The 23,762-nt window shown below is 32.4% G+C and overlaps 5 protein-coding genes across 7 annotated transcripts; 3 read left to right on the top strand and 2 right to left on the bottom strand.

Annotated features, from left to right (window-relative positions):
- Positions 1-1,613: 1,613 nt before the first annotated feature.
- On the bottom strand, positions 1,614-6,058 carry LOC139109975 (uncharacterized). Of its 2 annotated transcripts, none has more exons than XM_070669435.1 (12): positions 5,932-6,058; positions 5,471-5,725; positions 5,034-5,197; positions 4,561-4,946; positions 4,307-4,463; positions 3,989-4,225; positions 3,705-3,831; positions 3,177-3,561; positions 2,967-3,079; positions 2,731-2,898; positions 2,408-2,539; positions 1,614-2,224 (listed from the first exon to the last, which is right to left on the bottom strand). In XM_070669435.1, exons 2-12 carry the CDS (start codon positions 5,554-5,556, stop codon positions 1,993-1,995), a joined length of 2,187 nt encoding a protein of 728 aa, XP_070525536.1. In that variant the 5' UTR covers positions 5,557-5,725; positions 5,932-6,058; the 3' UTR covers positions 1,614-1,992. The 2 variants fall into 2 exon arrangements, with proteins under 2 accessions (XP_070525536.1, XP_070525535.1); XM_070669434.1 differs by having other exon boundaries at positions 5,471-5,731; positions 5,932-6,057.
- A 49-nt stretch (positions 6,059-6,107) lies between these two features.
- On the top strand, positions 6,108-10,412 carry LOC139109977 (zinc finger protein 341). The gene is made up of 9 exons (XM_070669437.1): positions 6,108-6,249; positions 6,586-6,660; positions 6,772-7,030; positions 7,161-7,494; positions 7,732-7,926; positions 8,151-8,714; positions 8,855-9,124; positions 9,200-9,412; positions 9,574-10,412. Exons 1-9 carry the CDS (start codon positions 6,219-6,221, stop codon positions 9,754-9,756), a joined length of 2,124 nt encoding a protein of 707 aa, XP_070525538.1. The 5' UTR covers positions 6,108-6,218; the 3' UTR covers positions 9,757-10,412.
- Positions 10,413-10,493: 81 nt separating this feature from the next.
- On the top strand, positions 10,494-16,384 carry LOC139109971 (membrane metallo-endopeptidase-like 1). Its single transcript, XM_070669426.1, has 15 exons — positions 10,494-10,894; positions 11,043-12,036; positions 12,145-12,255; positions 12,354-12,459; positions 12,523-12,718; positions 12,798-12,959; positions 13,033-13,125; positions 13,207-13,395; positions 13,602-13,733; positions 13,938-14,120; positions 14,298-14,404; positions 14,505-14,695; positions 14,760-14,926; positions 15,109-15,258; positions 15,481-16,384. The coding sequence occupies exons 1-15, from the start codon at positions 10,700-10,702 to the stop codon at positions 15,679-15,681; spliced, it is 3,177 nt and encodes a 1,058-aa protein (XP_070525527.1). The 5' UTR covers positions 10,494-10,699; the 3' UTR covers positions 15,682-16,384.
- L(3)77cdf (phosphatidylserine synthase 1 homolog l(3)77CDf) lies at positions 14,940-20,596 on the bottom strand. 2 transcript variants are annotated; one of them, XM_070669456.1, is made up of 6 exons: positions 19,885-20,596; positions 18,524-19,078; positions 18,100-18,369; positions 17,440-17,662; positions 17,070-17,136; positions 14,940-16,461 (listed from the first exon to the last, which is right to left on the bottom strand). In XM_070669456.1, the coding sequence occupies exons 1-6, from the start codon at positions 20,100-20,102 to the stop codon at positions 16,406-16,408; spliced, it is 1,389 nt and encodes a 462-aa protein (XP_070525557.1). In that variant the 5' UTR covers positions 20,103-20,596; the 3' UTR covers positions 14,940-16,405. The 2 variants fall into 2 exon arrangements, with proteins under 2 accessions (XP_070525557.1, XP_070525558.1); XM_070669457.1 differs by lacking the exon at positions 17,070-17,136.
- A 99-nt stretch (positions 20,597-20,695) lies between these two features.
- LOC139109978 (ATP-binding cassette sub-family B member 10, mitochondrial) lies at positions 20,696-23,497 on the top strand. The gene is made up of 4 exons (XM_070669438.1): positions 20,696-20,826; positions 20,933-21,624; positions 21,728-22,836; positions 22,915-23,497. Exons 2-4 carry the CDS (start codon positions 21,039-21,041, stop codon positions 23,173-23,175), a joined length of 1,956 nt encoding a protein of 651 aa, XP_070525539.1. The 5' UTR covers positions 20,696-20,826; positions 20,933-21,038; the 3' UTR covers positions 23,176-23,497.
- Positions 23,498-23,762: the final 265 nt, after the last annotated feature.

The raw sequence follows: 23,762 nt of genomic DNA, 5'->3' as shown, positions 1-23,762 counted from the left end.
TCGCGAATTACGTCAGTTTTGAATTCGAATAAAGATCCACGATCTCATATTTCGCTTCCTGGCTTCTTTCGTGTAATTCGGCCCGTTTCCAACTTCCACAGCTGCCGGTTCAAATAAAATCCCCGCCGACGATGCGCCGAGCCTTGCGAGACGTTCAAGTTGAAATTGAAAGATAATAATGACGAGGCGCGCAATTAAAACCCGAGCAAAGAGGCAATAGACTTGGAATACAAATTTCGAACATGTTTTGAGGACAACTTTGTTCAATAAATTAAAGTTTGTCAATTGATCTGGCCCATTTAGATTTTGTTATGTTATTGAAAAAAGCAGATTCCAAGTAATATCGCGACTTTAGCATTTGATCGTTTCATAAAAAAATTGACACAATAAATAAATGTGCTCGCTATAAATAAGCGTGATTAACGAGCTCATAAATAAATTTTGCACGTGCGACGCCTGATAATGATGCAGCGAGGCATTTAGTATTCATGCGGAGAAGGTGACTCATAATCCTACCTACCTACCGCGCCGTAACATAACGGGTGTGAATAAGGTAGCGCGTCGAACGACGAACGAGCCCGATAAAAACGTGTACGGGAAAAACCCGACTCGTCCGCAGCTGTTAATTAAGTAGTTAATCCCGAGAACGAGAACGAAAACTAGATTCTATCGAGATATCGTTAACATCTATCAAGTGTCGTTTCGGCCACGAGATGCGAGCCGTTTAGTGGTTGATTAGTGTTGATTTAATTAGCGATTATGACATACAATGTGACGATTGCAGTATCTCGTTACTGTATTATCAATCTTTTGTTACTAAATACGTGAAAAAAACAACAGAACAAAAACGAATAATGTAATTATAAATCTTGCAGAAAGCAATTTTCGAAGATAATTGTCAATTAAGTTTGTTAAAATTTAATCAGAATTTTCTCCACGAAGATTTATAAAACAGTAATTAGATACTTCTGATAATTACAGATATTAACAGAACGTAATACTGTTTTCCAGGAATTATTGATATAAAGCGAGTCTGCATTATTCAAGTAGACTACAACCTTCTACTAAAAAAGAAACTGATAGCTTTCTAGGAAATCGATGTTTTGCTCTATCGAATATTACATATCTCGCATTTATTCATTATTTTAATATTTTACTCAATAATTCTTGCGTGACTTATTACTTTTTTCAATTTCATACCTAATAAGCAAATTTATTATCGAGCATTAATTTATTTATTAGCAGTTTATCTAGATCATAATAAATTAAGTAAATTATCCTAAATTAATTAGAATTCACGATGCTATCATCATCTATTGACTAGTCGCATAAACTAATTAGAACAGAAACGCAAGAATTATCAATGTATGATAAAATTCTATCACGTTATCAATCAATAAAAGTTATTACAAATGTAAAAATAATAATCGTCACAGCATCAAACACTTAATATAAAAATTATCTGAACTTGTATATATTTTCTTAAAAAATTATTAATTATTGACCTATTCAAACGTACTGTATATGTATCGTATATATTTAGGACAGACGAGGAATGTAGGATAATATGTCGTAAGCATTTGATTAAAAAAGCACGATGCCAAAAAAAGAAATTTGTTTATAATACACAATTTCTTTTTATTAAAATTATATTTACTCTACGTATATTATTTTAATTAAAACAAAAACTCGTGCTTTTTTAGCACAATACTTTACAAGTAATAATTTATTGCATTTCCTCACTTCACAATTCAATTATTTTCTGAATCTATAAATGATTCCTAAGTCCACCAAGGGTCATACAGAATAATTCCTAAGTTCACTGAGGACGTTCATATATATACATATATATATATCAAAGAATATTCCTTTGAATTTTTTTATGCTTAGAAATTATTCAGTATATTTATCGATAATAATAGCTAGTATATTATACAGAATTCAACGTTACTTTTGTGTTTTTTTCGAAAAGTAGTATTCTATTTAACTGCATCACTTGATTTCTACCGTTCCTCGCGTTAATCCAAGATTGTCGAGTAACGCCTGCGGACTAGGATCTCTTCCTCTGAATTTCCTAAACACCTCAGCGGCAGGGTAACTACCACCCAAGGATAAAAATGTGTTACGGAACCTTACACCCAATTCTTTCTGTTGTGACTCGTCAAACTTAATCTCTTGAAAAGCCGTGTATAAATCAGCGGCTATCATCTCGGACCAAACTTTGCTGCAATTTCATAATTTATCAAATTTAATATACTATGTTCCTACTACTATCCACTAATAAACAACTTCATTAATAAGAATATTGCATAATTTAATGTAAATATCATAACTACTTTAATTAAAATTAGTTTTATATGGCAGAGTTTTTCAATTGTTATAAAATACAAATATATTCTACAAATACCTGAAATACGCGGCCGCCCAATTGCCACTCCATATAACTTCAAAATTACAAACGTGAACATCCCTTTTCTCGAGAGGCAATGCAAAATATTTCGGCCACAAGCGTTTCATCATAGGCACCCAAAATGTATTACTATATTTTTTCCAATATATTAATAAACATTGAGTAACGTAAATAATATTTCAAATTATTTTTAGATTATAAAAAAAAAAATTTTTTATTACTTTATAATATAAGCATGCAAAAATGTAACAAATAAAACATAGTTGCGTTTCTTTTAAATAATTTAAAAAGAAGCTCAGAAATTTTATTTAAGACCTTACCTGGAATGCAGCTCTAGATCCAAATGTGATAAGTAAAGTTCTTTACAAAGTTTATAGCCAGCCAAGTGCGATCTCATTTTTTTAATACTTTCAATAGCATCTGCAGGTAAAGGCTCTTTTGTTTCGTAATGTTCAGAGATTTTTTGTAGCATGAATGTTTCATACAACCTAGATTAAATAATTATTAATTATAATATTAACGGTAATAAATGCATTAACCGCACAATTTTTTATACCAATTTTCCATGAAGTAATCACAAATGAATACCGCGTCCCATTCCACAAACGATAATCCAGCAATGTCCGAATATTCAACCGTAGTCAGTAAATGTTGTAAAGCGTGTCCAAACTATAATGTGCAAACAAGCGTAAACTCAATAAATTCATTAGCATGTTATATATATGTATACAAATTAATTATAATTTTATAAACAATAGCCTATTACCTTCTGAAAGAGAACTTGTACATCCCTAAAGGAGAGCAGAGAAGGTTTGTCGCCTACTGGTGGCGGAAAATTAAAAATCAAAGCAATTAATGGAGTACTATTACCCACTTTGCTCTTGCTCTTAATTACGGATACCCATCCAGAGTCCTGTTCTTTGCGAAACTTATCCGATCCTCTAGCGTAAGGATCTAGATAAAAGTTTGCAATAGGCTTCGTGCTGGAGACGTTTAAGTCAAATATATCAAAAAATCGTACATCTTTATGCCAAATATCCGCTTTCTTGCTTTCGACAATTTTCACGTTGAAAAGTGTCTCAATATGTTCGAAGATACCCGACAGAACAGTTGGTAACGGAAAGTATTCTCTCCATTTATTTTCATCACAGCTAAATAAATGAAAAATTTAATAAAATATTTGAGAATATATTACTTTTTACAGCCAACAAGATAAATTTTTAATATATACCATTTTTTAGCATAATTCATCAAATATACATATGAGATATTTTCTATGTTAATTTTTACTTACTTATATATACTTTGACGTTGTTTTCTGCCCCAATAAGCAATATCCCATACTCTTATAGCATCATTAAAATCTCTCTCCCTTGCAAACTCAGTTAAATTCGCGATTTCCTCTTTCTGAATGGGAAATGCTTTAAAAAAATTTAATTTATATACTTTTTTTCAACACATCTGATAATAAAATATTGCTTTTTCACAATTTTTACAAATTAATTACCATAAATACTTTAAAAAATATTTTATTAGTTCTTCGTTATCTTTCTTATTTATAAAAAATTTAATAATTACCAGTGTTCCGAAGAATTTCGAATGTGTTGTGGAGATTTTCCAGATTACCGGCCATCTTTGTTTCCATACTCATTTCTGCATAATTCTTGAATCCCAAGCGTTGTGCTTGCTCCGTTCTTCTTCCTCGTAGTTCCTCCAATGTTACACTAGCTTGAACGGATCTTTCCTGATAATTAGAACACCGGATAACATCAGCGTCCCAGATCGACGCCCTTAAATCACGATCAGGACAATATTCTGAAAAAATATAAATTCATTAAAATATTAATATTTCGAAAATTCGTTTCTTTTGTTAATGTATATACGAAAGATATGCACCCATAAATGGTTGTAGAATATACGGCTTTAAAGTAATTAACCAAGGACCTGCGTAAGGTTGCTTAGGATTAACCGCGATAGACTTCAAATAATCCTCGGGAAAATCTTCTACAACGTAACTATTATGTATTGCCATACTATACACTGCTGTGGAACTCTAAAAAAGTTAGTTAAAATTTCAGTTTGTTACTGTGGTTTTTTTTTAAATAAATCGTAAACGTATTAAAAATTTATTTGACTTATATGATAAAAACCTCGTATTTCGCCTTATATTCTTTGACTTTCGTTAAAATATAGTTTAAATCGTCCGAGTATTTTTCAAATTCTTTGTCTTTTAATTGCAGACCATTCAAAGTTCCTTCCAACACATATTTTGCAAGCACTCTCCTCTGTGAATGTGTCAATTTGATTTCCTTATTATCCAGTGCTTCTTTGCATGCTTTAAAAAGTGATATGCTGCCAAATTTGCTAGCTACTGCTCTTGTAGCACGTTCATGAATACCAATGTAGCATTTTGTTGGCATTAAACTCTGATTGCCAAAATATAAAGTTTTTGCTATGCCCCAAGTGGTTTCTAAAGGAAGATATGCTTCCTCAATTGGATGTAACCACTCATTGAATACATCTATATCTTTTGGTACTAAAAATAATTAAAAAAGTAAAAATTAAAATAATTAAATATTGATTAGAGCCAAAAATTAATTTTAATTTGATATTTAAAACTTACTATCCACAACTTTGTCCAAGCTTTTCATTTTCTCTTCAAACTCTACAGTTTGCTTTCCAATAGCTGCTATACATTTTTCAATTGTAATTGTATTAAATTCTGGTAGATTATCATCTTTTAGTAAAGGATTTTTCTCTGATGATTCTTCCCCTATCTCAGGAAGTCTGTGATATCAAAGAAAAAAGGTATAAAATTATACAACATAATTATGCAAGATAGATATAAATATAAAAAAAAAAAAATTTCAAATATTTAACAAAACTTAAAATGTGAGAAAAGTATAAAATGGTAATATAATTTAAATAATTTAATTATAAATTAATGTATTAATATATAGTTTAATATACATATCCAAATATGTTAAAAAGATATAAATTAAATACATATGCAATTCTCGGTGGAACTTAACCTCCATGTAACAACGAGGTCGAACTTACAAGACTATATATCCATGACGCTTCGGGATTTTTAGGAAACTCCGTCGCGTCGAAGCGATTCCTCTTCCGAGGAAAGATCCTGCCATCTTATACGTAAAACAATTCTTTCTCAAATAACATTAACAACTCATTGCAAACTAATTACAAAAAAAGCTCGTCCCAAAAGTTGCTTGAAGCTGCTGCAATGCCTGCAATCCGGGTGCAATCCCGTCGATACATCAAGATCGACTTATCGATATTATAATTCTGGCATAACTAAAACTTATATATAATATATTAATTACAATACAGCTGCCTGATTTATTTAATTACATAATATTACAGATTTATACGCATGTCAATTATGCAATCCATATTTATTTCCATTACTGGAATTTTAAAAACTCGAATGTGCAAGCGACAAATATACAAATAATAGACGCTTTACATTTACAGCCTCGATTGAGAGATGTATTTATTACCGTTAGACAAAAAAAGTCTTATGTAAATGGAATGTAGCAAGACACGGTCATCCGACTGGTCCGATTCGTGTCGTCAACCAGGAAGCGAGTCGGCGGTGTCCCGACGGTGCGACGGCGCGCTTTAAGGTTAGGTATCGATCAGCTCGCTGGCGCCGTCTCGGCAAGGCTCGAGCTGGGGACGCGAAAGCGGTGGCTCGTCATGTCTCCATCCTGGTGGACGTCACCGAGCCGTGCAAGTTAGGAGTTCGGTGCCCCAAGCTACGATGACGACGCGCTGATCGCGAAACATGGCGCAGTCTATCCTCGACGCTTTGACAGGTAAATCCGCGTGTCGCTAAATAGGCGGGGTTGATATCTTCTAGACCTTGAGAACGTCAACAATCCATCCTGAGATTCTAATGGGTTCTAATCCCTGCTGGCACTCGGAGCTGTCTCTTCCAGCGCCTTGACAAACCCGCTTCGCAACGGCAGTCGCGAAAAGTTTGAATAGCGTGAAAATAGTCGAAGTTCGAAGGGTGAAAAAAATGGGGGTCACTGACTTGATTGTTGACTTCCTGCATTTTACATATAACTGTCTTTTTTTTTAATACTTGCAATTGAGGTTAACATTTAATCTTATTTAATTAATTGTTTAATTAATTAACGTTTTTGTAGATGTCTCGCTGGATGGCTCTTCTGTGCAATCCTTGCTCGAGTCACAAACTTTGATAGCTGAAGTGGAACAATCAGGTATATATTATTAGAAAATATCAGATATATTTATTTAAATATTATTTTCCGAATTAAAAAAAATTCAAAAAAAAAAATTTTTTTTTTACAATAATATAATTTTTTCACCAGCAATTGATCAAGATGAGGAAGATATATTCCAATGTGGCAAGTGCAAAAGTCAGTTTACATCGCTCCAAATGTTTATAATCCATAAGAGAACACACCAAAAGACACAACAGGAAACAGTAGATTTGACGCAATTTTTAACAAATGATGAAAGTCAGTTGCACGTGGAAGATGTGGTTCAAGATGAATCCCAGTATAACTCACAGGAAACTTTTCAGCTTGGAGAACCTATTATTCTTGAGGAAGCAGACATGCTATTTAGGTATGTTGTTATTAAGCAACTGTAATTGTATTTTGTTACATAATACAATAAATATAAATTAAATATTTTTAGTTTGCTTTGCATTGCTTCAAATAAGCATATAAATTGTCTCTTACTTATATTATTGCAGCGTGGATCAGGAGGCTGGTAATTATTTTATGACAGACTCTACATTTAGTGTGCCGATCATTTTAAGTACAGAAACCTTAGATAATTTTGGTAACGAAGCGACGACAGAAGACTCGAGCGAGGTATCAACAATACACTTGCAAAACGATATTAGCTCACAGGAAGACGCTTCGAGTCAGTCCGAACATCCTAGTGCCTCGTTGACGGACAACGAGTTATCCCTGGCAGACAAGCCGCCTTTAGAGGACAACGAATCCTCATTCAAGAACAACGAGCCATCCCTCCAGGATAATTCACTCGGTGAATCGGAAAATGGTCAAATTCAGAACTTAAAGGTAATATTGCGATCGTGATTCTCTACTTTGATTGAATTAAAAGATACTGTAATGATATGCATAATAAATGTCGACTTTAAATTGTAATCGACGTTTTTAAATGATTTAATTGTGAAATTTTAAAAATTGTAATATAAATCTACTCGAATTATTTGCACATTTTTTAATTAATAAATCATGAAATATTAATACTAATTTTTTATATCGAGAATTACATATCTAATAATATTGTTGCAGTATAAGTGCAGTTATTGCAACAAGCAATTTGCAAAAAAATTTTATTGGCAACAGCACGAACGTTCTCACACTGGAGAAAAGCCTTATCAGTGCGTAGTATGTGGTCGTGCATTTGCACAAAAATCAAATGTGAAGAAACACATGTCTTCGCACAAAGTATGGCCCGGCACCGCCATTCATTCATTGCCACCAGAGGTAAAAAATTTAATAAAAATTATTATTTATAGGACTTATTTTTCTTTCTCGAACAATTATTTTAAAAAGTCTGTTTTTTTTATTTTGTTATTGCCGATATAACAGTTTTGTTTTAACGCATAAAGATTTTTCATCTTAATTTAGTTTTTTTTTTATTTTAGTTATTATATATTATATTATTATTTTATATATTTAATTTTTTTTTCTGAAACGATGGTTTTTAGGCACCTCCAGATGGAAGTATCGATCGCACATACCATTGTCAATTTTGCAAAGAGACGTTTGACTCGTACAAGGCTTTGAAAGGTCATCTAATCGTCTCGCATCTAGCACTGAAAGTATATAAATGTGTACAAAGCAGTTGCAGCATGATGTTTTCGGATCTGGAAGAGTTTCTGGAGCACACGCGCAGCCATAAGTTTTCTGAGTACCGGTGCCATGTGTGCGGTGAAGTATTCAGCACTCTCTCGGATCTTGGTCTTCACCAGTATGTCCACTCCGTCCAAAAGCAGAAGACCACAGAAAAGTATTACTGTTGCTCGACCTGTAAATCGTCGTTCTCGAATCTGGAAGCATTGCAGCATCATAAAGAAACTACCACGCACAATTACGCATGTCTGCATTGTGGCAAAAGCTTCCTCATTGAAAGATTTCTGCGTCGTCATCTCAAGACTCATTCAGCGTCGGCGAGATTTGCTTGCGAAGATTGTGGTAAAGCTTTTAAAACCGAGCAATATCTGGCAAATCATAAACTTATACACAGCGAAGAGACGCCTTTTACATGCCCGGTAAGTATAAAATTATAGTCATGAGTTAAAATTAAAATATTAATAATGCAAATTATAATTTTTTAAACACAATATAAATTAATATAAATTAAAATGTAACGTATTACTTATTTAGGTATTATTTTTACTTTATATTGCAGCATTGTCCAGCTCGATTCAAGCGGAAAGATCGACTGGGTAGGCACATGCTGATCCATGATTTAACTAAGAGACTTAAGTGTCCATTTCGCAACTACCTAGGTTGCATGAGTGAATTTTCGCGACCCGACAAACTTAAACGACACTTACTGACGCACAACAATGTTAAGCGCTTCAGTTGCAGTCACTGCAATCGCAACTTCCACCGAGCACAAGCTCTCAAGCATCACGAGATAAACAAACACAGTCTTAAGTGCGATGTTTGTTCCCACGTAAGTCATATTTTCGAAAGTTACAATGCTATTATTTGGATAACTCTTCGATAGCTGATTATCATCATTGTGCAGACTTTTAAGACTAAGGAGCAGTTGGTTACTCACAATTGCGAGCAATCAAATGAGACCAAGAAGCATGCCAGCTCACAGCTACCAAAAAAAGCGTCCGGATCATTTAAACCGAGGAAACCTACCCCAAAGAAACAAACGTTATCAAAGACTGCAATTCCGCTTGCCGACAAAGAAAAATTAGAAAAACTTAAGACTGATGAAATAGAAAAAAAAGTAATTTATCCTAAATCAGTTTTCTCAACTTTCTCATTAGTTAAAAATTTTATTTTATTGCATTTCGATTTTCTTATTTAAAAGCTGTTACTTAATCTATTTCTACATAAAAAAAATTTTTTTATTTATTAATCTGATAAAATTTTTTAATTTTATTGCAGATTGCCTCCGAATCATGTAAACCTGACAATTTAGACGAAGAATCCAGCAAGAAAACGGAAAGTGTTCTTTCCGTTTTGAAAGTTAAATCGACTTGCGATGAATTAAATGAGCGATCCGATTCGCCAGTTTCAAACTTCGGGGACGAATTTAAACGCAACATGGAGTTCTATCCGAGCGAGTAGAATTTTGCAATATATTTACCTATATATACATACACGCGTATATATATATTTTTTTGATCCGTATTTAAATTGTACATCAATTAGGACGTAGACGAATCGTCGTAGCACGTGCAATGGGATCATCGGCTAAGGCGTAAATTGCATTTTATATTCGCGTATGGTATTTTGTAGTTTAAATATCTGTGATAATTGTATGATAAATGCTCTGTCGACATAAGTAACTTATATATATATATTTGAGTGCACATCGAAGATTTTCGGTGTCACTGATTTTGATTCACCTATAAAAAAAAAAAAAAAACTCGTTGTATAGGCATAGATGTAGTTATAATTGAGCCTTCAAATACCTTTTTGACAATTTCGTTAAATTTTTTAACAATTACAAAGTGTATACACGATATCAGAGCTGAAACGAAAGATTTGACAGCGCATCTTTTAATTTATTTATTATAAAATAATAAATTAAATCAGAAGCTACAAATGTGCAAGGTGTAAAGTAATCTTTAATAAAGAATATCAATTTTATGAAATAACCAAAGTTTAAATAACTATCTTTGAATTAGTCTTTCCTTTAGCTTGAATCTTGATTAATCAATGCTCCTTTAATTCCAATGTTTTAATTTATTAAATATAAAATTAAATTATTATTTATTTAAATTAATATTTGCATTTTATCAAAGTAATATGTTTTAAATTGTACAAAAAAAGTTACATTTATCAGTTCAACTCTGAATCAGTTCATACATTCTGTTGTTTAAGTTTTATCTTATGATAATTTTTCAGATATTTGAAAGGATGCGGTCAGTGCAAACCACAATCAGTGTCTTGGAAGATTGTGAATAAATTACGTCGCATACGCTTTATAATGTAAAATCGAGGCTTTCTTGGCTGTATTCAATTAAATGTATATAGTTATTTACTAGTTAACTGTGTTGAAGAAACCATGCCGTTTTGCAAAACGTATCAGATTAACAATCGAGAGGAGGGTAAAGCTGCTCAACGAGATCAATCGTACAGAAGCTGTATCATCACCCTGCTCATCTTTTTTTTTATGTGCCTCATCCTTATCTTTGCTTGTACGCCCTGGAAGATACAAAATGAAAGAGAAAGAAATCATTATACTGAACATGAACTACAGGTATTACACTATTTTCAGATAAATATAAATAGAAGTTTAATTTATCTAACAAAATTTTTTTTTAATTTACACAAATATTAATAAAATTTGTTACTATTGCTATTAAGTTAATTTATCTTTAAATAATGTAATTAAACATTTTAATCAGCATCATTATCAAGAACGCACAAACAAGACAACAATAACAGTTTTGTCAACAACTGAAAAGATTCCAACTACAATTTTATCAAGAACTCTGGAACCCACAAAAGCAATAATTACATCTACAGATAGCGGATCAACGGAAGATACTCATGTTATTACTAAAGATTACTCGAAGAAAAATGTTAAAGGGTCTCGTCATTTCGAACGTTACCTCAAAAACACGAGTGGAGATGAAATACCGTCTACCTCAATATCTCAAGAAAATACTAAGGATTACAACACAGAAAAAGTTTTTAAAAATACTGACATAAAAAAAAAAAGCAGCAGCTTCTCTACATTATCACTTGATAGTGTGCCTAATAATAATGATACACCTTCAACATCTCAGAATGGAACGATCAGTACTACTACATTAAAATACGTTACGACTGTTGATAATTATATTACGTTATTAACAACGCTAAGTTTACCTAATCTTAAAAATAATACTATAAATCCTGACTACTCTGCTAAGAATAATTCTGAAAATTCGCAGTTGAAAGAAACAAGTGATAATGTTATTTCAACATCATCGATTCAATTAAACCTTGAAGAAAATAAAGATATAAAAAATTCTACAACGAAATATTCAAAGTATGAAGAATTTGATGCCATGGAATACAAAACGATATTAACTAATAAAAATAGCATTCCCTACGTGTCTAATTATACGAATGCAACTATTTTCTACGATAATAAAACCAGCCCAGTTGTTCCAATAATTCATAATGTAACGAATTTTATGCCGATAGCAAACATTATATTATCAGACGAGAATACGAACATCTGCGAAACAGGACACTGCAAACAAATCGCCAGCAGAATGTTGTCTTATATGAATCACTCGGCAGATCCTTGCGATGATTTTTACGAGTACGCTTGCGGTGGTTTCGAAGTAAATTCACAATTGGTAGACGAAGATCTGGTTCGGAAGTCTGAAAATTACGAACGTATTGTCAGTAGGTTTATTACTGATAAAATATAATTGCTAATAAAATAAAATTTAATTAATTATTGAATATTTGTATATCTCATTCTATTGTTGTAACTGTTTTAATTAATTTTAGGTCAGATGTTTAAAGAGAAGCGCGAAAACATACATTCAACTTTTGAGACGTATTATGATAGCTGCATGCAATATGAAAAAAATGTGAATTTGAGTAAAAGAGTAAGAATGGGTAATGTGAAAGCTGTGTAGCATTTAATAGGTTTAAATAAAAAGATTTACACATATAAAGATAATAAAATTATAAGCTGTTAATTGATTTTGTTGCAGTTAACGATATGTTAAGAAAAATAGGAAAGTTCTACACACTTAACACATGGCCTAAAAATTATGGGGGTTTTACCAAATTATTCGCCGAATTAATTTTACATCACAGGTAAGCTCTTGAGAAAATTTATTAAAATTAAAAATTCTAACTATAACTGTATTTTTATTATAGTGCTCTTTTATTTGACGTTGTGCCAGAAATGGATGAATATCGTCCAAAAAGTTTCACGTTAAAGATTGGTCCTTCAACGTACGAAAGTCCCTTTAAAGAAGAGTTTGAAGAAGATCTATGCTCTAATGACAAACATGAGACAAAAAGACAATACGTCGATCTCAAAAATTTATACAATAATTATAAAAGATGCAAGGTACTAATTGTTTAAATTATTGCACATTTTTAAATGAAAAGGCATAAGGAATAATTAAATAAATAATTGTTTTTAACAGAATGATACGAGCGAATTAATGAGGTCCATCACGAAAGCGCTAACTGAACTTGATGTGTTTAAGAATTTAAATAACAATTATTTAGAAACCAATAAACAATCTGAATACATAGAAAAAACAGTTCACGTGATTAATTCTATTATAATGCAAGAGTATATGTTGGTAATTAAATGATAAAGAATTTTAGAATTATTTTCATATATTAATAAAATGCTATATTACATTAACTCCGCAGAATTTTCCGTCTACGAGTGAAATACGAGAAGCGTACTTGATGAACAATTACAGCAAAGTTAGTTTAAAGGAGTTGCAGAGTAACAGTGCCTTTGTAAGTAAAAATTTCAATAAATTCTTCGTAAAGAAAAAAATTGCAAAGTCGAATATTTAATTTTAATTTTTTTTCTTGCAGATAAAATGGGCGTCATTAATTTATTCCTTAACAGAAATGAACGTGATGCCTGACAAAAGTTTTATTCAAGTTTACTTTTACGATGCATTTACTAAAGGGTTACGCAAATTAGAGCAATATGCTAAAAAGGATCCTATGGGTCTTAACAACGCAATAATGGGATTGTATGCGCACAAACTTTATCACGAGGTAATTAACATGTTCTTTACCTTTAAATCTAATATAATAAATACACACGGATTAATTTAGCAAAAATATAAAAAGAATGTACAAAATATATTTATATAAAAACTTAACGAAGAACAGACTTGTTTTTTTAACGATTGTATAACACATATATATTAATAAAAATTATCAAGCATTTACTCATACCAATAATAAATTTCTCTTCGCAGTTTGTCTTGCCGAAGCACGATAACCTAAAGGATTATTGCCTGCGTGTAGCTACCAATCTTCTACAGTTAGAAGCGTCCAGTTTATATATCTCATCCTTTTCCGATCACGAAATAACGTACATGAATAATATGGTAATTAATATGTAGATAAATAGATAATAGATCGAATTTCAATCGGCGACAGTGACATCGCGTATTGCGATTTCTCGCCAACTAAAACAAAACTTAATTTCCCGCGCATCACTTAAAAAAAAAAAAACTTGCGCGAATTATTATAAAAAATGTTTTTCAACTTCGCAAATTATTACTTTTGACAACTCTTATTTTATTTAATAGATTGAAAAGACATTCAACAAATTGAAACAAACGTTATCAATGAAAATGCAAAACGCGCAATGGGCAATAAAGGAAGGACGAGAAGAACTGCTAAAAAAAATTAATGGTCTGAAGCTCGCACTACCAGTAGTTTCTTATTTTAAAAATCGAGACTCGCTATACAACGATTATAATATATCAGAGGTAAAATATTCTTTATCGTTACTATTTTTTTTAAATAAATACAGATAATACAGAAAATAAAAATCTAGAATATAAAACAAGAAATAAGTATACAAATTACTTCCTCTTGTTTTTCATTTATCTTATTAAACATTTCTTAGTTGCACTCTATATATTAACAATTTTTTTTAATTTCAGATAATTTTGTGCGATAATTATTTCAACAACTCCATGATTCTACTGAAAAGATATAGAACTCTAATGTACACCGAATTAAAAAGACAAGTTGGAGATCCAAAACAAGTGTAAGATAAAAATGACTTTACAAGATTTGATATTTTATGATTCTCGGATATGAATACTGTATTATATTATTTTAAACTCAACATTTTAATTATATTATAGCTGGACGTATTATGCTATGCCGTTCCAGTCAAAAGCCCGAGTAATCTATCCTCTAAATCTCATCGTGATTCCTTACGGTATCATCGATTGGTCTTTATTAAACAAAGAATCTTTATCCTTCGACTATCTCTTGCTGGCAACGCTTGGGAATTTAATAGCTCATCAAATCGCTCATCATTTCGATACAAATGGTAATACGATATATATTAATCATAAGAATTAAAATCTTATGAATTATTATGTTCTTCATAACAGGTATACACTATTGGAATCAAACTAGAAATACTCGGGATTCTCTGATGTTTGAAAACGAATTCACAGACACTCATTTCGATGATTACATTAATTGTCAAAAAAAAAATTTGTACCAAGAATTTATGAACATGACGTTACCCTTCACCAATCAAATCGTGTTCTATAAGGTAAATCGATCCATAATGTATATTTTTATTTATTTATTGTTTTTTTAACACGATAAATAATTAAAAAAAAAAAATTGTAATTAAAAATAATAAGGTTCAACATACCACGTAGTGTTCTTGCGTATTGCTTGATTTATTGAATCATTTGCATACGCAAAATGTTGCTATGGTAAATATTTTAGATTCCGCGATTAACCTTGAACGAGCGGTTGTCTGAAATTATGGGACTCAGACTAGCCTATGATACTTTGGCTCTTATGAAGTCAGATGCGAAGGGACTACCATGGATACAACTCCGCATCGACCAATTATTCTACCTCGCCTACGCTCAGGTACTGTTCTCACAGTTCGTTTTACATTAACAGCAGTTTCACTTTAATGGAGCTTCTTTCGATCTTTGGAATATCCCGAAGAATCCTACAATCCTTAGACTTGAATAATTCAGTGATAAAATCCAAGGATTTGCAAGAATCTTGATTCTCAAACTTCCTCGAAATCTTTGACTGTCGTCGAGTTGCCCCAAGTGATCAAAGTCTTCGTCTTTGCCGTTCCAGATGTATTGTACAAAGATACCACTTACGTCATCGTACATCTCGCTATATGAGAGCGAAGATCTGCCGAATCGGATTCGTGTGTTCGTCTCTGCATCAAACGATGAACTTCTCGCTGAGGCATGGAATTGTCCACTCGGCTCGCAAATTGCGCCCATTGACATTTGCAGCGCATTTCCATATATAGACACCAAGGAGACTTAGATGATCCCAGAATAAGAACCATTCGTGGAAAATGGGAGTGATGGGCATCCGCGGACGTTGTAAGCAAATGAACCAGTCGCTCTATGGTCGCAAAGTGTGTAGGCTAATCAATGGGCATAGAAACAAAACTTAAATTGATCTTGCAAGAATCGCATATCAATATCTTTAATGGACAGTTTCAAAGTAAAATAAAAAATATCAAGCATCAATTTCATTTATAATTTGTGTAAAATTGTATAGCTTAAAAATATATTTAAAAAATGTTTTGTTTCTGTGTCCTTCGATATTTGAAGAGATTCGCACTCACTTACATAAAAATGTGTCTTAAATTTAAAAGTAATGTTTTGAGAACACGTTGCCACAAGCGTATTGTTTGCGAGGTAATGCAACGTTATAACACACGTTATAACCAATATTATAAGAAAGAATAAGAATGAACAATATAATCACTGAATACATAATAATAAACAGCTTGTATAAGAAACTTTCATCGAACTTGACGAACGCTAAATTGAAGCATCCGCGGATCACTTTGAGTGATAACAACGTTCTCCATTTATCCCAATAAAAGTAACAACAGCTTTGGAAATCATTCATGCCACATCACAAATAATTGCATACAAGCCTCACCATTCATTATTCTTATACACGATTGTCCTATTCGACTAGAAAGTGTAATTAATGTCCACAATTTACCATCAAATGGTTTTTTTCACTTTTTCTTTCATAAAGTTTTCTTATCCAACTCTTCAACGGATTTCGAACGACGATCCATATTCCCTGAAATATACAGATACATCGTAAATAATACACATAAAAACTTATGTTCCAATTTCAACTAAATTATGACAATTACTTGGAATAGATTTTAAAATATTTTTATTGTTTTTAGAATTTTTTTCGGAATTCCGATCTTTTCACTAACTCAAGAATTAAAATTTTACCTAACTTAACATTTTTTATTTCAAGAAGCTTATAATGTAAAAATAGAGAAATCAAGATTTAGGAATATATTATTTAAGTTCAAAGATTTTTAAAAATTAAAATAAAATTAAAAAAAAAAAGAAAAAAAAATTTTTTTTAAAGTTACGAAACAAAAGCATTTAACCATGTAACCATAAAGAATAATTTTATGATTTATCTGTATGATTAATCGTTGTTTTTCATTACATTATCAATAAAAATAAGACAGTTGAATTTAAACGAACAAGACACAAATCACGAACTAATCACAAACAAATTTCAGAACGATTGACAATGGCAATGGTAGTGACAGTAACAGAATAATAATAATAGAAAACGATTAATCAAGTGCCACAAAATCAAGAGACCACTGCAATTCACTAAGCAATTATACATTGTAAGATGCATTATCAATGAACACATACCACTTATATTTTTGTCAAACTTGTCCATATGGGAGACGGACCGTCTTATAGTGACTTTCTTTTCCGTCTGTTGTGATCAGCATTATGCATTTGAAAGGAACAACAAAAGTTAGTAACAAAGATTAATTAGCTATTAACAAACAACGCTTATAAGTCAGATAACATTTAAAGTTGTAAATTTGCCAAAAAATACAACTTTATACAAAAACATTTATTTCTATTTCTTTATATATTTATATTAATTTTAATTATTATGTAATTATTCTTTATTTTTTTTTAGTTTTATTTTTAACAGAAAAGTATTAAAGTATTTTTCCTAAATCTGATTCTTAAAAATCTACGAAATTAAAATCTGAATATATTTATATACCTCAAAGTACTGATGCCACATAACGCAACCGTAGACACAGAGAACGGAAATTAAAGACTGACAACCCAGCCAAAGAAGAATATTGAGAGCTTGAGTGCGCTCAAACAGATTCGCACCGTGGCGTATGCATAGCAAAGCTTCTGTTACCATGATTGCTCCATAGACCCAACACTGAGTTCCTACTCGACTGCACGTTGGATCAGTTACGTACATATAATACTGCCTGTAATTATAACATGTTTCAGATAAACTATGTCATTGCACATTCAAGTACTTGTATTCACACATTTTAAAATTATGTTATTATATTAATATTAACACTTTACCAACCGATAGCCGTTTAATCGACTTTGTATTGAACGCTACCGGTCAGTAAAATGTAAATATAATATAAAATATTATATGTATAAAATATTATATAAAATATTAACATATATTGTAATTATTATATATAATTATTATATATATATTCTCTAAAAGTACTTACAATAAGAATATTCTGAAATGTTAATATTTATATAAATAATAAATTAATAAAAATTTATATAAAAAAATAAAATAATTAAAAAATGATTAAAATATTATAATCTTAAAAATTATTGAGATGTTAAGTCTAATCTTGTTTACATTAATGATTAAAATTTATGCTTTTCTACTCACCTAACGGATGGCGCGACTATGACGCCAATTAATACTAATCTGGCCACAACAAATGGATGAGATGGTGGAAATTCATAAACATGCTTCAAGAAGAAGGTATTCAGCTCGGAAACTTGCCAAAATATTACTAGCTGGCACAAAGCAACTAATCGCATTGGTGTGCAAGTTGGATCCAGCCATCTGACAGACATCCAACTACCAGGAGTAAATTGCAACACTGCTCTCTTCAGCTTCCCAGTAGTGCTTTCAATATCACGAATACTGACCCATCTGTATTCAAAGTATATAAAAAATTTAATACGTTTCAACATTGTTTATAAAAAAATTAAAATTCTATAAAAATTTTTATAAGAAATTTTTTTTAATAATTAAATCTTTATTACAAACAATAGAATTTAAATAATATCGTAAGATTTATACTTACTTGTATTCTCTCATTTCTAATATGGAGCAAATTTTCAGACCAACCCAGATACCTAATCCATTACATACTAAAACATCGAGAATTAACGCGTCCCACCAACATTCAATAAAGTTCGGCAACAAGTGAGCAAAAGCAATTTCTGTTACTTCCCACATGACACTGATGGCCCAAAGAACACCAAGATGACGAATTAAAATGGCTTTAAAGGCCCAACCAAGAAAATGGGCTAATGCAAACACGTCTAAATGATTCCAAATTTTTTCTACTGTGATGTCTGAGCAATTAACACCGTACTCTTTATCCATATCAATGTGAAAGGAAGCTAAACCTGGATCAACCCACACCAGAATTTTCCTAACTGTTTCATAATTTTGAAACAATAAAAATAGCAGAAACATCAGGTAAAGTACACTGCAGCCAAATACTATTCGCCATAATACAGGATGAGGTCTGGTGAATGGACCATTGGGGAATGTCAAGACAGATATGATGAGGAAGAAGAAAATCACACACAACATGCCTTCCCACATGTTGTCCTCCACATTGGTGGTATTTCTGAAAAAAAAAAAAAAAAATGTTACAAATATAACAAAAATATAACTACTGTGCATTTCAACAGTATGATAATAACCCTTGTGACTTCAGAATTACATCTCCATAAATTATTTGATTCATTGAATAAGCAATAATAAAAATAATTTAAGTTACAAAACTTACCTACATTTTATCATAATGTAATAATTGATATACTTTTTCTATATATGTTGCATAAAAAATTGATTAATTAATAAATTAATGTTACTAAATCAAACCTAATATAAGTCTCAATATAAAAATATTAAGCAGAATTGATGGCCCAACAAGTTACATAATATAGAATAAGTCAAACAAAAGTACAGCTTATAATAGACAGGCCAAGGACAGAAAATTTTCCACAATATTCACAATATAGAATTACCCACACTTATATCTTTACAGACAAAACAGTAAATTTTTTTTCTTTATCTTTATAATATTTCCTCGCGCATAAAAACTGATTTATATATTTATATAAAAGAAACAAAAATTGCATCATTTTCTTAAGTGTAACATCAGATTATTACCAAGAAATGTCCCATTGTTTCAAAGGACTATCTTATCAAAGTTGAACTCTGATAGCATGTAGTAAATATAAACCTATTAAAACATAGATAGTTTTTTCCACCTCTGTAGTTTTTCAAAACAGACATACTAAACTTAGCATTAAAAAAAAAAGAGCAAAACAAAAAAACAAAGTAAAGAAAAACTGAAACTTAGACGAAATGCAACTCAGCACGAAAGGGTTAAAGGGTTTACGGGGGTCGAGGTAGAGCTCCAGTTACCTAGTGAAAACCAAATATATGACGACGCCGATGGAAATGAGCAGCAAAGTGATCGTATGCGGTTTGTAAAAGAACTCGAGGGAGATGTCGTCCACTGGCCTCTCGTTGATACTCGGGAAGCTGTCGATCTCGGTACGGAGTCTTTGTTCCTCGGCATAGTCGACGGTGTTGACGGCGGCGGCCGCCCGGGCGTCGTCCTCTTGCAACGACGTCGACATCCTTCCGCGGTGGATTCTGGTGCCTCAGCCTCGTACGAGCAACATCGGCGAGCAAACCACGTGCGATTCCTGCGTCGTGGACGTCTCTCCTGCGTGTGAAACACGCTCGCCGGCCTCCGGTGAACTCGCGTGAGTCCCCTCTCGGTGCGCGCGGCACGTCAAATCGTCAACACTCGCTGCACACCACACGCCACTGCACGGTACCCACCTACAAACCGCGCGCATTAGGCCGCGTTCTGATTTAGATCTTGGCAGATAAGCGAAAGGTGAATTGGCACCAGCCAATCAAAATCGGTACTTATGGTAGAATGTATGTACGTACATTAAATAGACTTGAACGATGCAATAAATTAGAGTTCTAATTTCTCACGAGTAATTTCGTACATAAAAATCATGAAAATAAATGCTGCACCAGCTACACATTCATGGACGACGTCGCCTGGTTCAGACGATTATGAATTATGTCGATGCACACGCAACATCAATTTTCTATATATACATTTATTAACTTCGACGTAATGACATAAAAAAAAAATTATCTTTTTTTTTTTTTTTTTAATGTTGTTTTCTCCCTGAAATAAAGAGAAACTAGATGAAAAAAAGCCCAAATATGACTTGACAATAAATTTGATGTGCCTAATCATTGCGTACGAGGTGTGTGCAGTTAGAATAATCATGATTTGGCAAATCAACGGATAAAAATTGAAATTAATACTCACTCTCGGTAATTAATATCCCGTTAAAGTAATCATACGTGACTGATCGTACGTCGAGTCACGATAAGATAGGCTATAGGTTTTAATCAACTTAAATGACACACTGTTGTTTAGGGTTAGGTTAATTCGAGTGAAGACTTTGCCTGCGAGAGCTGCGAGAATGTTGGTCACGCAGAAATAGTCGTCTATCGCACATTGTTATAGACGAGTTGTGTGTAATATGACGATTCTCTGGAAACTATTAACTAATCCCGGTATCCTACGAAAAACGGGATGCTGTGGAAATCACGTCTCACAGAAGAACCTGTTCAGCTCGTGGCTGACGAGACAAAGCACCAGGTTTTTAAAAAATCGTGTGTTCATCGGACTGAGGCAGTATGCTACTGTTCAGCGAAGCAAACTTACGCCAGCGGTACACGTGGTAAAAGGGAAAAAACGATCGGAATTAAAAACACTACTTCTACTAGCATCTCCTGAGAAATGGACTTTAATAAAAGCTATCGCTCTGCTGCTTGTCTCGTCCACTGTGACGATGGCCGTCCCGTTCTGCTTTGGCAAAGTGATAGATATTGTTAACACTGTGGAAAAAGCAAACATGAAAGAGAATCTGAGTCGACTGACACTTGTTTTACTAGTAGTATTTCTTGTAGGTGGTATCAGTAACTTTGGAAGAGTTTATCTAATATCAACGGCAGGACATAGAATAACGCAGTCTCTTAGAAAACAAGCGTACGCCGCTATTCTTCAACAAGAAACAGCAATGTTTGAGAGACAAAGCACGGGAGAATTAGTCGGAAGATTGACCGGTATATATTATTCTTCTAGTCGGATATAACCTATAACTGTAGAGACATTTAAGTCTTTTATTAGTACTAATATTCTTTTTTTTTATTTTTATTTTTTTTTCAGGAGATACACAACTTATTAGCTCTGCTATCACGTCTAATATATCGGATGGTTTGCGTTCTGCTATTATGGCGATTACCGGAATATCTATGATGTTTTATGTGTCACCATCATTAGCTTTACTTGGCTTAGCTATAGTACCGCCTGTCGCATTTATTGGTGTAATTTGGGGACGTGTGTTAAAAAATGTCTCGAAGGAACTGCAGAACAGTTTCGCAGTAGTTAATACAATAGCCGAAGAAAGAATTAGCAATATAAGAACTGTTAAGGCGTTTGCGCAAGAAAAACACGAGATTGATAGATATAGCACGAAATTACAAGATGTTCTTAAATTGTGTTATAAGGAAAGTTTATATAGAGGATTGTTTTTCGGTATGACAGGTCTCTCCGGGAACGCGATTGCTCTTTCGGTTCTTTACAACGGAGTGTTCATGGTATCAAATTCCGATATAACAATTGGAAGTTTAAGCGCTTTTTTGTTATACGCTGGTTATGTCGGGATATCTCTGAATGGATTGTCCAAGACATATAGCGAATTAAATAAAGCTCTAGGCGCGAATGCTCGTTTGTTCGAATTAATCGATCGGAAGCCGCTTATTCCTATTCAGGGAGGGCAAATTTTAGAGAAAAAATTGTCGGGAGATGTAACATTTCGAAATGTTTTTTTTGCATATCCAATGCGAGAAACAGTGCCCGTGTTAAAAGATTTTAATTTGGATATAAAAGAATGTTCTATGACGGCTATCGTTGGTTCTTCAGGTTCTGGTAAATCTACCGTGGCATCACTTTTATTGAGATTGTACGATCCTACAAAAGGATCGATACTCTTAGACAAGCACGATCTTCGTTTACTCGATTCCGCGTGGGTCAAGTCGCAGATTAGCATTGTATCTCAAGAGCCAATTCTCTTTAGCGGCTCAATAAAAGATAATATATTATACGGAATGGAATCCGCTACAGACGTTGATGTGGAAGAGGCCGCGAGATTAGCGCACGTGTTGCAATTTACAGATAATATGACTGACGGGTTAAACACAATGGTCGGGGAAAGAGGCATTGCCCTTAGTGGTGGACAACGTCAGAGGGTTGCTATTGCCAGAGCACTAATCAAGGTAAATCGTTAAAATGCGTTCGTGATTATTAAAATTCATAATTCTTATGCATAGTAACTTTCTCTTTTTCTTCTCTAGAAACCAACAATTTTAATATTGGACGAAGCAACGAGTGCCTTAGATGCGGAAAGCGAATATTTTGTTCAAGAGGCATTAGAACGAGCTATTCGCGGAAGAACAGTAATAACGATTGCTCACAGGCTTAGTACGATAAGGAATGCTGATAAAATCGTGGTACTCGATGGAGGACAAATTGCAGAAATCGGTACTTATACCGAACTAATGAATTTAGAGCACGGCCTATTCAAAAAATTAGTTAAACATCAAACGTTCACATAGTTGTACAGAAATACTAAAAGATTCATTGATACATTATAATATTCTTTTTTGTCTATATTAATGTATCATATGTATATACTATACACACACATAGTGAATTTGATAAAAAATAACTTTAAATGCTTAATTTTAATTATTATTAGAATGTGAACTAAATTATAAAACAAAATGTAAATTCCTTACTCTTTAGCAAAAATAGAAAAATTACTTCTATTGATCTATTGGTTTAAAAACATTATCTACAAATAGAAAAGGTGCTAGACATGAATGTTAAGCATTAACCAAAAGCTTCAATACTAAAATATAAAATGTTTAAAAAGTGACTTTTAAAAGAAGTTTATCACTTTGACCAATAAACAGTTCGTGTCATTTAAATATTATCATATTTAAAAACTTTATACAATATTAGTATATTTTTGGGAAAAAATATATTGTCACCTGATTGGAATAAAAAAAAATTTAATATTAAATTTAATGTCATATGTTTATTGTGTGTGTTAAACGTTATAGCAAGATATAACATACCATTCGCGATATAAAATAGTTGTGGCGACAGTATAACACCTTTTGATCATACATTTCTGTTA

The sequence above is a fragment of the Cardiocondyla obscurior genome, linkage group LG19, assembly GCF_019399895.1.
Source record: "Cardiocondyla obscurior isolate alpha-2009 linkage group LG19, Cobs3.1, whole genome shotgun sequence".
In the NCBI taxonomy this organism is placed as follows: domain Eukaryota; kingdom Metazoa; phylum Arthropoda; class Insecta; order Hymenoptera; family Formicidae; genus Cardiocondyla; species Cardiocondyla obscurior.
Note: the sequence above shows the minus strand (reverse complement) of the source record. Positions and strands in the feature narration are given on the sequence as shown.